The 16,090-nt window shown below is 44.0% G+C and overlaps 2 protein-coding genes across 5 annotated transcripts in view; one reads left to right on the top strand and one right to left on the bottom strand.

Annotated features, from left to right (window-relative positions):
• ATL2 (atlastin GTPase 2) overlaps window positions 1-6,785 on the top strand; it is a 40,223-nt gene extending 33,438 nt beyond the window's left edge. For 2 of the 4 annotated variants that reach the window (XM_086743574.1, XM_086743573.1), the window contains 2 exons: window positions 2,254-2,685; window positions 4,832-6,785. In XM_086743574.1, the coding sequence (XP_086599700.1) occupies window positions 2,254-2,685; window positions 4,832-4,951 (552 nt within the window). In that variant the 3' untranslated portion in view covers window positions 4,952-6,785. Of the gene's footprint in view, window positions 1-2,253; window positions 2,686-3,030; window positions 3,676-4,169; window positions 4,185-4,285; window positions 4,397-4,831 lie in introns of all 4 variants that reach the window. The other 2 variants (XM_086743575.1, XR_015258018.1) reach the window with 2 other exon arrangements.
• Window positions 6,786-8,168: 1,383 nt separating this feature from the next.
• On the bottom strand, window positions 8,169-16,079 carry EIF4A3 (eukaryotic translation initiation factor 4A3). Its single transcript, XM_086743569.1, has 12 exons — window positions 15,776-16,079; window positions 15,523-15,595; window positions 14,637-14,703; window positions 13,539-13,601; window positions 12,822-12,954; window positions 11,632-11,712; window positions 11,075-11,216; window positions 10,119-10,257; window positions 9,506-9,621; window positions 8,835-8,942; window positions 8,621-8,748; window positions 8,169-8,381 (listed from the first exon to the last, which is right to left on the bottom strand). The coding sequence occupies exons 1-12, from the start codon at window positions 15,945-15,947 to the stop codon at window positions 8,365-8,367; spliced, it is 1,239 nt and encodes a 412-aa protein (XP_086599695.1). The 5' UTR covers window positions 15,948-16,079; the 3' UTR covers window positions 8,169-8,364.
• Between the last annotated feature and the right edge of the window lie 11 nt (window positions 16,080-16,090).

Below are 16,090 nucleotides of genomic sequence, written 5' to 3'. Positions count from 1 at the left end.
AATTGTGGTCATTCATTAACTGTAAAATACAAGGATTATAATTATTGTAAGGTTTTAAGATAATTCTTTTATTTCAAGGGGTTTTTATCTAAAAAAGCTGGATATGTAATTTCTTACTTGCTGCTTCTCTTGAAGATAGTGGCTTACACCACTCCAATCTGAATGTCTGGATGGACTTCATACTTCAACGTAGTGTTACGCCAAGTTTTATCATAGGAAATTCTGGGAACAGTTACGTGTCTCGTAAAGCTTAACAGGACTGTGCTTATTGTGAAACTCTACAACAGGAAAAGAGCAGTAGGTGTGATAAGCTACAAACATAGTTCCCCATTAACTAGGCTAATTGTGGTCTTAATCGCAGAAGTAGCTTTCCATTTTGAAATCAGAGTAAGATGTAATGCTAGCGGCAGATTAGGCAGTTCCAGTCGTTAACAGGCTATTTTGAGAATGCTCTGGTGGTGTAGAAGGAATCCTTTGTTTGTTTCCATTTTGTAAAATGTCTTGAAATAGTAAATGGATTGTTTATAATAAATGCCAAGTCTGCCTTCCTACCTTGATCTTTAATGGCTGTTGAAATACTGTAGTTGTAAAGTTACTTAGTTGAGGCAAGGAATAAACAGGAACAGATGTTCTCTTAAATAGACTTTGTTTCCATAGTAATGTTCCCCAGTACTGTATATTTTTATATCACTGTAGAGAGACACACAAATGTCTTGAATTGTTTTTTTTTTTATCCAGATGTCTCAGATGTTCTTAATGTGACACAACTCTGAAGTGTCTATTTTTAGGAACAGAAGTGGGAACTCTTTGGATTTAAGATGATTATGTAAGGATAGTTCTTACTGTAGCTTCTGAGTTCTCCTCATGAACCAAAGCCCTCCTTTGCTGAGTGTGCATAACCAAAATACTGTCCCTCTAATGACCTTAAATGTAAGGAATAACAGGTGCAGGCATACAGAGTGTAAGAAACAGTAGCAGTTGTTTGTGTGGTGGTCTTGATGCATCAGCAACTCCTAGTGTTTAAGATTTTCTGGGCAATGTGAAAAGACCATTTCAGAGGATGAGGCTAGTAGCTGTTTTTCAGGGAGTTTTGCCAGATGTGGAGGATTTAGATATGGAAAAAAAACCCCAGAAAAGTGCTTGTTAAACTTGAGCAAGGGGTAGAGTAAGGGTGTCAGGATCTGGGTGGTGAGGTTTACCTTGAAGAAGCTAGCCAATGAAGCCATGCATCTTGTGAGGTACTCTAAGTGATCTGCTATGTGTCCTGCTGAAGGGGTAGCAGTGGGAGAAAGTTAGTTGTTACACCACTCAAGATATTAGATGACAAGCACTGTGATAAGACTACCTTGAGGTAGGAGAGGGAGGGCTGTTGTTTGACATCATATGGAAAGCATCTTCAGTTTTCAGACATAGTCTGATTTTCAGGGTCCAGAAGAATTGGAGCTGATCTGCCATGTGTATGTGTCTGATGGCCTAGGTAATCTCTAATCATGGTCCTCAAGAGGTCAGAAGTCAGTGTTAGAGTAGAAATCCTTGGAGTCTAACTGTTTTAATACCTGTCCTGATTCATGGAGATAGTGGGTGTCCACATCACAGGTATCCATCTGAGTCCTTGGTCTTGTCCCTTCAGCAGAAACATACTCTTGAAAATTGATCAGAATCAAGCTTATAGGGACTGTCTAGGGAAGAAAAGGCTAAAGATGTCAGCAGCTAGTTCTTGTTAATTCGTATCACCTGTCAAGTTCCATGGAGTCTGCTAGTGGCAGCAGTAAACAGGAACAAACTTGAGTGGGCAAAATCTACCCTGTTTGTCCAAGTTCTACACTGACCCTCTCATGAAGATGAGTGACCAGGAGTAAAAAGCTGAGGGGAGGGCTTATGGCCTTCAGAGTTCTCCTTAAGCCAAGCTTTCTCTGCCTCCTGGTGTTCCTTTCTTTCACATTTTCATCATAGAAATCTATGTGTGGCTGATGTCCTGCCCTTCCAGGCTTGCCCAAAGGGAACATTTGAAAGTATGAGCTCAGTGATGTGCTACAGCTCTGTGTGTGATTAGACAGATAAGGCTTTTGCTGTGCCATGATGCAAAGTATCTTTAGCTGCTTCACTTGAGACAGAATTCTAGAGCTTACAGAGCCAAGAAGTTTGCAGGAGGTACCCTAATACTTGAGAGTGAGGCAGTGAGGAGCAGATTTGTTTTCTGTACAGCAGAAGATACTTGGGGTGCGATGACCTTATCTGTGATTGCTCTAACAGGTTTGTGGGGGAGATAAGCCTTACATTGCCCCATCGGACCTTGAGCGGAAGCACCAGGATTTCAGAGAGTCAGCTGTCAGGCAGTTCTGCTCGGTGAAGAAGATGGGAGGGGACGAGTTCTGTCGGCGCTACCAGGAACAGCTTGAAGTGGAAATTGACGAGATCTATGCAAACTTTGTGAAGCACAACGACGGCAAAAACATCTTTTATGCTGCTCGTACCCCTGCCACTCTATTTGCAGTCATGTTTGCCATGTATATAACCTCAGGACTGACTGGGTTCCTTGGTATGAACTCCATAGCTACCCTGTGTAATCTTGTGCTGGGGATGGCTCTTCTATCGTTTTGTACTTGGGCATATGTTAAGTACTCTGGGGAATTCAGAGAAGTTGGAACAGCCATTGATCAGATCGCTGAAGCTATATGGGAACAGGTTGGTATCTGTTTTTAATACAAAATCTTCCTTTCTTGAGCAGACATATCAAACAGTTTCTGTTCGGTGTTGTGAGTGAAAAGCTAGTCTAGACCTAATGGAGAACGGTAGGGCTGCCAAAGGGAATATGAGCTCAGAAGTGTGACTGCTTTCTTCAGTAAGAGGTGTCACACACAAATAATGTTAAATAAGCTTATGATATTATAAAAAAAGGGTTACTTAAAGGCCTTACTGGGTGCTTGGATGGTAAACAGTGGCAGGACTCTTTAAAAATCTTGTTATTTTTTTCAGAGCAAGGAGTTCTGTTTTTAAAGGTATGTTTAAAGTGAAACTTTTTCTCTATAGATGAGGTGGATAAAATCTCAGGCGGTGCAAGAAATGGGGAAGGTGAGACACTGCTGCCCTCCCTCATCTCAACTGATGGTGTGACACTGGAGGGCTAATTAGACCTCAGAGAGAACTGGCTGATGACTTGCAGCAACCAGACTGCCTTGCAGCGACTACTACAAGAGAATGTACAGCAGGTTCCTTCCTTCCGGAAGGCTTGTGTTGTCTGTGACAACTTCAGTTGGTGCAACTACTGTTGCAAGAAGTACTTGACAGACAGACAAATTCCTGAAAGAAAAGATGATGTGAGTGTAAGAATACTAAAGCTGGAGGAGAAAGCCTTTTGTACAGGAGATTTTGCTGTCTGAATCCAGTTGACATAGCTGTGCCAGTAAAGCCAATTTAGAGAACGCCTGACCAACTCTTACAAGTAGTATCGGGGGCATTCTGAGTAGCTATGTCCAGTGCCAGCAGAAGGGAAACACTTTGGTACCATTGTTACTAGATATAAAGGGCTCCCTTAAGGTTAAAATGGGTCTTACACAGCACAAGCAAATAACTGACTGGAGATTTCTATACAGAGGCTTTCTTCTACATCTGAAAAATGACTCTGTTCAAGGCTCGTCATAGGCAGCAGTACACTTGACCTATCTGAGCAACCAGGTAAGGTTGAGTTACACTGGAGCAGAAAAAGTGGATTTCTAGTAATAGGGAAATGAATGTCAGGGTACTAAATTTTTTGTTATGCCCCCTAACTAGTGATTAAAATTAAGGCTGTCCTGTACCACTGTAGCTTCTTGCTTTGGAGCTTGGGCTGAAGAGCGCTGCAAGAAAAGTGAAAGGTGTCAGTTCTATGTGTAGTACTCACTTAGTGTAGCTACTACTGCAGGATACCTAGGGCACGTGAGGCTTGATTTGACTGCTGACCTTCCCTGAAATGGGGAGAACTTGGCTTATGCTAGCAGGAGCTTGCCTTTTGTGGGCTGGAGGAAGGTGATCTCCGAAAGAGCTTGCTGCTGGTGGTGTTACAGTTGTGCATCACCAATAATATGCAAAGCACCTATAGGTCCTGTCTGAATCACTCTGATTATATACCATGTTCTTGCTTTTGATTTTTTTCTGAATCTCTGCCTTTCTTTTCCCTCTTCTTGCTTCAGAGGAATCCCAAGAAGGTGAGAAGTTACTGGCAATTAGTTTCTTTTTGTGAACTTGATTGACTTTTTCTGCTGCCTTCGAAGAGCCATTCTTCCTAACAGCTGAATTCGTGTTTTAGGTGTTTTCCAAACTCTTTGAAGTCTTTAGACGCCGAACGATTCGCCATGCTCTTACATCAGTCCCACGACAGCGACTCTCGTCCAACAATAACAAGAAGAAAAACTAGCCAGTATTTTTAACTTTCTTTCTGTATCTGAAGTGTTCACACTTACACATATAGGACAATAAGCTGGACCGTCTGGGCCGGTCTGCATAAATGCTGTAACCATACCAGACTGATGCTGCATATAGGGTATGGAATTGCACATCCATCTTCTAGGAACTGTAAAGTGGTTTGAATTCAGTGAAGTACTGCTGTATAGGAGGGATATCACTTGTGTCCATAGCATGTGACTGATTTAACCTCATTACTGTAGCAGCAAAGCTCATTTCTCTTTCAGTTCATGTCGGTTTGTGTCAGACTTCAGCGTTCTAAGTTTTGTGTGTCTTTTTTTTTTTTTTTTCCCCCCTCATTATTTCAAGTCTCATCTCTTTGTGTTTTTATATTTCATTTTCCTTGGTTACCTCATTTTTTTGTTTCTTTCCCACGTTTCTCATTCCACAGGTTTTGAAGCCCATGAGTGATAATTTGATGGAGGATCATATGAGGCAGTCTGTAAAAAACTCTATCAAAGCAGGCCTGACCGAGCAGGTGACTCACCATGCCAGACTAAAGACAGACTGACAGTTCATCTCCTCTTCAACTCTGCCCTCTCATCCTAGACATGCTTGCTGTACCATGAGAACTCAATAATAAAAATAAATAAAAATAAACCAAAGTTTACAATCAACTGTAGAAGTAGTTTAGTGTGACTGGCTTTGCAGACTGCTGCCATCACCTGGGAGGAGTAAGTTTGTCAGTGCTCTGCTTTTAAGAAAAACTGGCGCCATGGAGACGGCTGGAGGTGGGAGGGAGAGTGTCTGTTTTACGTGTAGTCCTGTGAATCGTGCACGTGTGTGTTTGGGAGGTGTGGGGGGAGAGATCTTCCCCCCCGGTTGATGCAGTCTCTGGCTTACAGTGGGAATCTGTCCTCTGCAGGAGATAATTTCAGGGAAGTGTAAAGATCAGGCCCCCATGATGTGTGCTCTCACCAAATGCACCCAGCTCCACACCACCCCCTTACCATCTCTAACGAGTGTTTCTGTGTAGAGTGTACCAAGTCGGTGAAGCCATTAGGGCCACTACATTACAATATGTATCTTGCTTTATTGCCTTTTATACCAGTGTTACACACATGCATGTATTGGTTCCTCACGCCGCCGACGGCAGAACTGAGGTGTAAGCGAGGCAGCGGGTCAGAGCCTATGGTGTCTCGCCTTGAACTCGCAGACCTGGTCCCGAGGGAGGTGCATATCAGAACCGAGCTGTCTTTTTCTGCAGTTTAGCCTTCATGTATATAATATTGCCATTAATTCTACTGGGGGAGAAATTCCATCCAAAAATGTTGCCTACAGCTACCAAGCAATGAGTTAGGATTGTCTGTACAGTGTGTTTAGTTTTTATTTTTTAAGAAATCACAGATAGGGCATGTATATGAAATATAAATATATAAATACAATTTTGTATCAAAGTTTTGTAGTTTATGGCAAAACCTGGTTCTGTGGTAGCTAAGTGCAGTCCCTGTAAAGGAATGTTTGTGGCTCATGTAAATGTGTGAATGCATCAACAATTTGAAGTTTTTTGATATATTTGTGATATTTACCTGCCTTGAGCACTGCAATCTCTCACCCCCTTGGGAAAATCAATGGGAATGTTTGTTGTGAAACTCTTGTCTTCTGTTGCATTTTAAAGTTATTTCCTGTAATTTATTTTCAGTACATGATTAAAATCAGTTGTGTATATATGAAATGAAATTTGTGCTTATTTTTAAAAGATGTTCAAGTATGTATTCTACTACATAAACTATGTCAAATACCCTGACAATTATATGAACAAATTGTCTATTGTACTTCATAGCTTTCTATTGAAGCTGATGTTCCTTTCATGCTTGTCTCTGAAAGATGACATCTGTCTAGCTCATATCGCCTCTTTGCATAGGAAAACTTCCTGGTATTCTGAAGCACGCTTCTTGACTTGTGGAGTTGCTTGTCAGCTTCTGCCCTCCAACAACTGTATCATTCTGAAATCTTGTTACCAGCTCTATTCTCACTCTTGACTAAATCAGTATCAACTGTGTGGAGTGTAAAGGCAGCTAAGGAGATAACTGCTATAGTTTCAGCTGGAAATGGCTGTGTGCAATAGCTGGGTTTTTTGCATTCCTAAATGGTAACAATTTCCATCAACATTTGAGCTTCATCAGTCTCCCCTCTTGAGTGAGGGAAATAATCTGTCTAGGACTAAAGCAATTGCACTGTGACTTTTGTACCATAAAGAACTGCTGGGGAGCGGTGGTAATCTGCCCTCTGGAGAGGAGGGCTCAGCTCCAGGTGAATGATGCTGAAGATGAGGTAGGAATGTTGCATTTTATGCTATTTTCTCTCAAACTGTACAGATTAAATACTGTTATTTAAACAATTAATGCTTTGCTGATGAGTCTCTTTTCTTTGTTAGTCAGATGACTTAGAGTCATACAGCGGGCTTGGAGGGCTATGCTCGCCTTTGGTCTGGCATTCTCTGGGAAGGTCTGAGTTGGATTTGAGGCTGGGTCTTGCCCTGCAGTGATGGTGAGAGCAGAACTCTTCCCCAGCTTGTGGACAGTGAAGCTTGGAAGGCTTTATCCAGACTCTGTCCTTCTAGTAGAGGACCAAAATAGGGTGTATGGGGAAGAGTCCTGTCCTGTCCTGCCAAGAAGTTGCAGAATTTATACAAAAACTCCAACTTTGTGGGATGCAATGAAGGCAGGGAGTGTCCAAGGTGATTTTTGGGAGGAGTAAGTGTGGGAAATAAGTGATTAAGGGGATAAAAGGGGCTGATCATGTGGCAACAGGGTCCTGGTGAGAGTTCTGCTCTGGCTCTGTCCTGTTTGTTAACTCCATTTCTCACCTGCTTCTGGGAAGAGGGGACTCTATTCTGTGTGCATGGAGGTCTATGTGCTAGCAGCTGACGTGGGATCTTGGGTCCCAGGGCTGTATGTTTGGAGTGTCAGCACAGGAACAAATGGAAAGCAAGCACCAGCAGCTGCAGTGAGCTTGTGTATTAATACCAAGCCAGACAGCCAGCAAGTAGGATATGGGGCCTGGGAGCCCAGTACTGAGCAGCCCTAAGTCTGGGCTGAATATGCACCTGCTTCTGGATCAGGGCCTTCTGCTGCTTGAGTCTGGGATTCAGCTGAGGCCGATTTGTGTGTGTGTGTCTCCCTCTGTGGGAGGCAACGAGAAACAAAAGAGGCACCAAGGGCCAGTTACAGGACAGACTTGCATCTGCAGCAGGTCTGTGCAAGGGTGGACTGAACCAGCAACTGGAGTGGGGCTGTGACAAGACAAAAGCTAACTTACTCTTTCTGTTACTTCAGGAAATGGTGATTAGAATGTATTTCTCCAGCTAGCATCAAGTTCAAGAGGCACTGACCCTCACAAGCACCTGGTCAAGTCCCTGGGTTCACTGGGAAGGGAAGTACTCATCCAGAGCAACAAGTGACGTGATTTCTAGCTCCAGAAAGGCATAAACAACAGGAAATTTCTTTTCTGGCTATCTTGTAAGTCAAGTTTTCTTAGAGCAGCCTAGAGCCAGGCCACAGATTTTTTTTTTTTCCCACAGATGGCTAATCCTTAGAGTCAAGTTAAGGAAGCTAAAAAGTACAACAGGTACCATGGCACAGGGATAATAAAAGGGTGGCAAACAGGAAGCCCTGTATTTTATGACCTGGGATACACTGAGTGTCCAATGTGTTTTTGATTGTGCTAGCCAAGCACAGCAGTATCTCTAAACTCCCCACCTGTTACTATCTTGGGTTAAAGTAATTAAGGACAGGTTATGGTAAAACTACTTTTTTTAATTGAAAAACATGGGTAGGAGTAAAGACATTATTTACACAAGTTCCCAAGTGCAGCTCAACTCAAGAACATATGACCAGCAATATGATAAAAACATCTGGGTCCAAAACAGAGTTATGGAGGCTACCAAATAGTATGAGCACAACTCCCCGTAAACATGGTCCTTCAGATAAGATCAGCAACTGAAAGGAGAGAAAATGAGAGAACGTAAGTATGCATCCAGTGTGCAGAGAGCCACAACCCAGCAGTACAGGGCACCTACTGCTGTTCCCAAGTTCTTCCTCAGAGGAAGCAAAGATGTGTTGGGCTTGGGAGAGAGGCACGTGGCAAAACAAAGCATCTGCATTCCTCTTTCAGATGCAGCACACCACTTCCCACCTGGAGGAGGGCAGCAGCCTCACTGGTGCTAGCCTGCACTCACCATTCATGGGCATCTCATCTATCTGGGTGGAGTAGTACTGCTCGATGTCTCGAAGGATGCGGATGTCATCATTCTTCACAAAGTTGATCGCTACACCTTTTCGGCCGTATCTGCCTGACCGGCCAATTCTGTGGAGACAACAGGAAAGAAAGACTGGAGCCACCTTGGGGAAGGGTAATCCAGCCACACCCCTTTATGTGAAAGCCAAGCTTACCTGTGTATGTAGAGTTCTCTGTTGTTGGGTAAGTCGTAGTTAATGATCAGGGACACCTGAGGCACATCCAGGCCTCTAGCCCAAACATCTGTTGAAATAAGGACTCGGCTGCAAAGATAAGGAGACAGTTATGGCTGTTCCACACCACTCAGGTGAGTGTGAGAGCTGAGAAGTTGTAGTCTCCAGCACAGGGAATCCCCTGTTTTTCTGCGCTCCTCCCTCCCCACAGCACACTGGCAACACCCACACTTCTGCTGCAAGGAAAGCTGTTCCATGCAGCATCACCAAACTTCAGTGAAGACGGACAGTACCAAGACCACTTTCATCTTTCAGAAAGAATATGATGCTCCTAACAGTTTAAAATACAGGACAGAGCCCAAATATTTTTTTCCTTAATTTAAATGCAGCAACTCCTAACCTCTTCAGTGAAATAGAACAGACTAATTCTATGCCTGTAAGTATGAGCAGCCCTCCTTGGAAAGTGGTAATCTCGCAACCCTGTGACACCACAGGGGGACAGATGAGAACCAGAGCTCTTCCTAATTTGAGCTGAACAAGGCCTTCAGAGGGGAGAGGTTTTATGGGTTTCTGAGGCCCGTTCCCTTCAGACACTAGAAGAAATCCTACCCTGAGTTAGCAAAGCTGTAAGCAACGCTGTTTAAGGCATTTACCTTGCGCCAGATCTGAACTCTTTCATAATGGACTCTCTCTCCTTCTGTGGCATGTCCCCGTGCATGGATGAAACTGTGAAGTTGGCTTCTCTCATCTTCTCTGTGAGCCAGTCTACCTGTGCATACAGCCAAGCAGCCTGGGTTAGCTCTTTGCTCAGGACAGCCAAATGCACTAGTTGTGCTTGGAGAACGTTTGCAGAGACATATCCCGGTAAGGACTGAGAGACACTTTAACAAGCATTCTGGAGCTAAAGGATGTAAATAATCCTTATAAAGCATCACCTATATGATACAGGGCTCCACAAGCCCTGAAAATAAAGGAATTAAGGGCATTTATTCAGAAAGTATGGTTTTGGTTGGAGGATTATAAACAATTACAAGAATAAACACATTCTTAACTAATCAGTTCTACTTCTCTAAAAAGGCAAGGATATCAGGTCTGCCTATAACCACTTGTTTAAGCTAGGCACATCCCAAAGACAAATGTTTAATCTCTGTTCCTACTAAACTATTTCCAAATGGGAAACAGCCAGACCTCTTAACTAGGTTTGTCCTAGCATTTTCCTCTGAGCCACCCTCTGAAACTAACATGCCCATCCAATGGCTGCTGTACCTTTCTCTTGGTGTTACAGAAGATGACAGCCTGGGTGATGGTGAGTGTGTCGTAGAGATCACACAAGGTGTCAAACTTCCATTCTTCCCTCTCCACAGCCACGAAAAACTGCTTGATTCCTTCCAGGGTCAACTCATCACTGTGGGGAAGAAGAACAGCACAAGCCACCACAAGCAGGTGAATACACACAATGCAGTTAAAAGGGCTGGGTGTGCTTCAGCAGAGTTCCCACCTCTGCCCTGTGTGCTATGGGTTGCTGGGTTTATACACGAGTCCAGGTTGTTCTAGGAAGTCCTTGGAGAAGTCTGCCCTAAGGAGGGCCTCCAACATGACCCATGCAACAGAGACTTGTCAGCTCCAAGGGCACCCTCTCTGCTCCAGACAGACAGCTTCAAAGGGAAACATTTCTGTTCTCATTGTTTTTACATTCAACCTTCTTGATAAGAGAGGCTGAAGAAAGCTGAACGGGGCAGTCAGTGTAAGAGATCGGGCAAGAGGGAGGGTCCTCCTGTCAGGTTGCCTACACTTGACTCCTGCTGAGTTCCAGTGCATGAGGACCTGCGACACCACCAGACATATACTACACCTCAAAAGGCATTCAGGATCAGTTAGCTGAAGGCTTTTTTTGGCTTCCTGTATAATAGTAAATTAATGGAAGAGGCCTATAAAAATCCTCTGGAGCAGCACAGGAATTGGGTAGGTGTGAAAGACGGATTTCCAGAAGAAACATAGGGAGGATAAGGGGGTGGGGGGCACAATCAGGCTGAGCAGCAGGAAACAGAACTGGACAAGGATAAAGTCAGAGAGATGAGTCAGCCTCTGCTGGAAAAGAAGACATGATAAGACAAACTGCAATGGTGAGAACGAACCTGAGAGAGACTCTGCACATTTAGATGAGTTAATACTGTGAACTGCCCAGGGCTGGACCAACTCTCTTTCCAAGGAAATTCACTCACCGTTTTACCAAGATGCGAATGGGGTCTGTCATAAATTTGTTGGTCATCTCTAGAATTTCATGAGGCAAAGTGGCACTGATCAGAACCACCTGTGTAGCTGGAGGCAAGTATCTGTACACATCATAAATCTGCTCCTTAAAACCTGAAAAGCAAATCAAGTAGCACACGACAGTTAGCACATCTTTCTCCCGAATATCCTGCCCTTTCACAATTTGATCTGGAATTCAGAATTGGGCCTATGCTATGAGATGAACATTAATGAGTGAATCAGTAACTCAAAGCCAGTTATTGCTCATCTCCTCCTAGTTTTCCCAAACCCACTACAATGTGACTGTGGTACACAGTAAAGCATGAAAGGCAGTACTCCAGAAAACAACACTACAACTATATCAGACAAGGCATATTTAGTAGTTTAACCCGTTACAGCCTATAATTAATGATAATCACCTAACTTTGACAAAACCAATTGTTTTTAGAAGCAGGACTGCCAGCTGGGACACCCTGGAATCTCAAAGAGGTGAGAAGAAAGGAAGTAAAAGGGAGACAAATATTTTTACCTTTATTGAGCATTTCATCTGCTTCATCCAAAACCAGCATTTTGATGGCACGAGTCCTTAAACTTCGACGACGAATCATATCTGTAAGATTTCACTTTGTAAGATGAAAAGGCTCTGAAAGCAAGTGAGCCTACACTGCTCCCAGCCGCTGTCAGGGCATTTCGGTGGCGGAGGGACAAGCACTTCCCCCGTTGCCAACAGAGACTGGTGTTTGGTGATGGAAGGCACACCCAAGGGCCACAGCGTGTCCACTGCACCCTGCAGTCCAGGGGGATGTCTCTGCAGCCTGGCTAAGTGAGCACTGACTGCAGAGAAGCTCTGAGAGTCCAAGCCATGGGATGCTATTTGCTAACAGCACAGGACAGGTGACCCAGTCTCCCACAGTAACTGCAGCTGATGTGAGAAATGCAAAATGCTACATGAAATTTTTGTCAACAGACTGGGCAAATCCTCATCCTGTTTGAAAGAGCACAGGGCTTTGTGTAATCCCTTAATACTGTGATAGAAAAGTATTTGCTATCAGTGTGCTGTTCAAAGCCAGCCCAGGTCAGCAGCTGCTAATTTTCTGGATTTTTTTTTGCTTGCGGACTAGCTCTATATTCTTCCAGAGACAGAAGCTTGTGTAAGAAAGTGCTACCTGTTTCTCAGTGATCCAGGATACGTGAGCTTAAAGGCTAACACCATTACTGTGTTAACTGCCATGAACAGTACATACAAAAATCTTCATGCAATGAAACCAGAAAGTACCAGCTGCAAGTGCACCTGATTTAACAAAGAAAGAGCTATGGGCAGTACACAAGAAAATGTGGACCTAACTTTTACATTCAAATAGACCCAGCTTTAATCTCCTCCAAGATTCTGAAGTATTTCCTGGGACTGCAGTATTTTTCCTTAAAAAATACTCTTTGTTCGTTTGCCACCATGTAAAGAAAAACTTCAACAATGAAAAGCAAAATATAAACAGAGAAAATCCAAATACTATCCCCATCGATTTCTCTCTAGTCTTTTCCAGATACTACTACAGTAAATTTTTACCTTGTTGTACTTCACATTAGTGTTACATCAATGTTGTCATGATAAATGTAATTTTCATGCTATTCCAAATCTCAGTGTACGAAAGTTGCAGGAGGCTCCCATGGCTCAGCTCAGGTGTGAACCTGGAGGTGATGCAGCCTCCCACATCTCCTTACCAAACACGCGGCCTGGAGTGCCAGCAACAACATGCTGCCCGTAATCCAGTTTTCGGATATCTTCACCCACGTTGGTCCCTCCAATACAGGCATGACACTGGACATTCATATAGTCTCCCAGAGCAAGAAGACCCTGTGTTGACAAAAAGGACTGGCTCAATTAACTGAGCTCCCATTAAGTTGAGGCTCTGAGGAACCTGATCGAGTTGGGCATGTCCCTGCTCCTTGCAGGGGGGTTGGAATAGATGGCCTTTGAAGGTCCCTTCCAACCTTAACTATTCTATGATCCTAAGTTTGTATTTGTGAAGAGATGCAGGTCTGCACAGCCATACAGTGCTTTTTTTTTTTTTTTTTTTTAAAGAGATGCAAGCACATGCAGCTAGACAGATTTTTTAATACCTGTTCCCCAAACCTCCTCAACAGCAGGCTTTCAAACACTGGAAACTCAGTTACCCACGGATCGCAACTGCTTTAAAAGTGCTGTCCTTAAAAATTCAGTTAGGAATGTCTAAAATCTTGGACTGCTAGCCAGTCTGGTCATGTAAGCAAGAATGGGTACAATGCAGAAAAGCAAAACAACCCTTTATCAAAGTTTCTTATTCCTTTCAGGAATGGAAAGGAAAAGCAGAAGCTGTGGTTTGAACTCGGCTGGGGAACACCTGAGAATCAACCCCAGGCCTTGTGAGCGCTTTACAGACAGCAATTTAAATGCTCTACCTTCTGAATCTGTACAGCCAGTTCCCGAGTTGGTGCCAAGATCAATGCCTGGGTCTCGCGAACCTGATTAAAAGAGGTGATAACACGTCAGTTAATCAGAGGGCAGATATCATCCAAGCATAACAGAGATTATGGATTCCACAGTACTCTGAAATGTCGTATCTGAAGGATTAATCATAGAACTTCGTGCTAAAACCTAGTGTTCGCAAGGGTCAGTCCACCTAGAAAGCTGCTTTCACATTTAACAGCCTCTTAATGAAGTTACTTTTAACACAGCACTTACGCAGTTCTTCGATAGCTCATTTTTCATTGCAACCTAATTTCTGAAAACAATTATACAACTGTGTACTTTTCTTGCACAACAGAAACAAATTTAAATCACATCAATTTTGTATATTCAATTCAGATAAAAACCTGGCACTGAAACATTGCCTTGGAATCCTTGTGGAAAGTGCCATGTTTGAAAAATATTATAAGCACTTTACAGAAATGAAGCATAAAGTTGACCTTTTCATTTAGAACATGCAACATTTATTTTGATGTCTCCAGGCAGTGACAAGTGAATAACAATCCAAGCTTTATTTAAGAGGGTACTGGCCCATGGATAATCACCTTATTCAATAGCATCTACACATTCAAGTTATACTTAAAAAAAACTCAACTGGATGGACACGATACCCCTGACTAGAACAAAAGCAAACATTTGTCGGTCAAAAATCTAGGTCTGATTCTGTGCAATCAATGTGTGCCAACTGTTCAGACAAGTTGCTGATACTGTTAGGACTGTCTGAGGACAGTTCTGCCTGCTGAGAGATTAATTTAGCCCTCTAATAAGTATGTGACAGAGGTCAGCTGTTAAACCCAACTTTATAATTAAAAGACTTTATCTGAATTTATTTTTCCAAGGTGGGTTTAAGAGTTAAATCATTACAGAGTAGACTCTGGGGAAATTTTCAGTCAGAAATTTGGAGTTCACTGCTCATAATTAAAAGATTTCAATGTAAAGCTTCATTTATTCACTTCAAAAATGAAAGCTTTTATGATGAAGACTCTACTGATTTAGTTAGAAAACATTCTTAGCATGTTCTATGAAACTACCTGTATATCCAGGCACTGCAGAACAGAGATGGAGAACGTTGCTGTCTTCCCTGTTCCTGACTGTGACCTGAGAAACAGATGTTTGGTGAATATTCTGGATCTCTGGACAAACAAACAAGATGATAGGCAATTTCAATACATTCCATCCCTCTGCTCTTTGCCACTCCTGCATCACAAAGAAATCAATATTGCCAACAGTGTATCTGACAGAGTTTTGTTACAATCCCAGTGTAATCTGCAGACAAGCAGCTTTGAGAACTGCAATATCAGGGACAGAGCACTCCATTGCAGGGTCTCCAGCTCTTACATGCTTACTCCTTATTAGACCAGTACTTTAACATCCTGCAATTTGTCGTGCGTAACTTTTTTTTCTTTTAAAGTAAATGGTAGATAAGCCATTATAATTTGGAAGGCTAGCAATTCCCACTAGTGACCTAGAAAGGATTTTTTTTTTCCAGTGGGATGCACACCCTTCTTTGTCCCTAGAGACATAATAGATCTTCTTCTGTTTACTTTTTCCCTTGATTGAGACTGCAGTTATCTCTGTACTTCCCTGGCTTTGATGGAAAACATTCCCGAGCATCTCAGAGCCCTATTCACTGCGAATACATAATATCTTGGCAGAACCTTTATTACAGTGACATACCTAAACTTAACAAATTTTGACATTAACAACTGCTAGGAACACAGTCTATGTGCACGTTAGCCAATTTCACCCCGTATGACTTGTGATGTGATTTCCCTAATCCTGCCAAGCAGCAGCCGAGGACCACGGGTGACAGATGTGGCTTCCAGCTTCAGGCAGCGACTGTGACAGACACCCCTCTCCACCCTCGGGTCTACTCCTCTCCCACCCGCGAGCAGCCCGCGCCCCTGCCCCACTTACTGAGCGATCACGTCCCTCCCCTTGATGATCTGCTTGATGGCTCTCTGCTGAATGGCCGACGGCTTCTCAAAACCTGCGGAAGCGGCCGTTACCGTCAGTGGCACGGACACCCACAACCGAGTAGGCCGCGGCTTCAACGCGCAGGCGCGCCGCCCCACATCCGGGCACCACCACCGACCGCGAATTCCATCCCCCCCTCCCCCCTTTCCCCTTCTCCCTTCCCTCTCCCCCTCGCTGCCGCCTCGCCGCGCACCGTAGGCGTAGATGCCGCGCAGCAGGTCCTCCCGCAGCCCCATGGTGTCGAAAGTGGGCGTCACGTCCACCTCCTCGCTCGTCTCGAACTCCACCTTCGTCATGTCCTCCTCCTTCATCAGCCGCTTCCGCGCCGAGCCGGTCGTCCCGCCAGATCCCGCCGACCCCGACATGGCTGAAGGCTCTCCCACCGCCCAGCCCCTAACGCACCGGCAACGCCGCTGCCGCACGGCGAGAGACCGCCCCCTTACGCATGCGCAGAGGGGAACGCGGACGCGGCGTGCGGATACACGAGAGGCATGGGCGGGAAGGCGGA

The sequence above is a fragment of the Chlamydotis macqueenii genome, chromosome 3 (genome assembly GCF_036417535.1).
Source record: "Chlamydotis macqueenii isolate bChlMac1 chromosome 3, bChlMac1.mat, whole genome shotgun sequence".
Taxonomy (NCBI): Eukaryota; Metazoa; Chordata; class Aves; order Otidiformes; family Otididae; genus Chlamydotis; species Chlamydotis macqueenii.
This window is presented reverse-complemented; position numbering and strand designations above follow the sequence as displayed.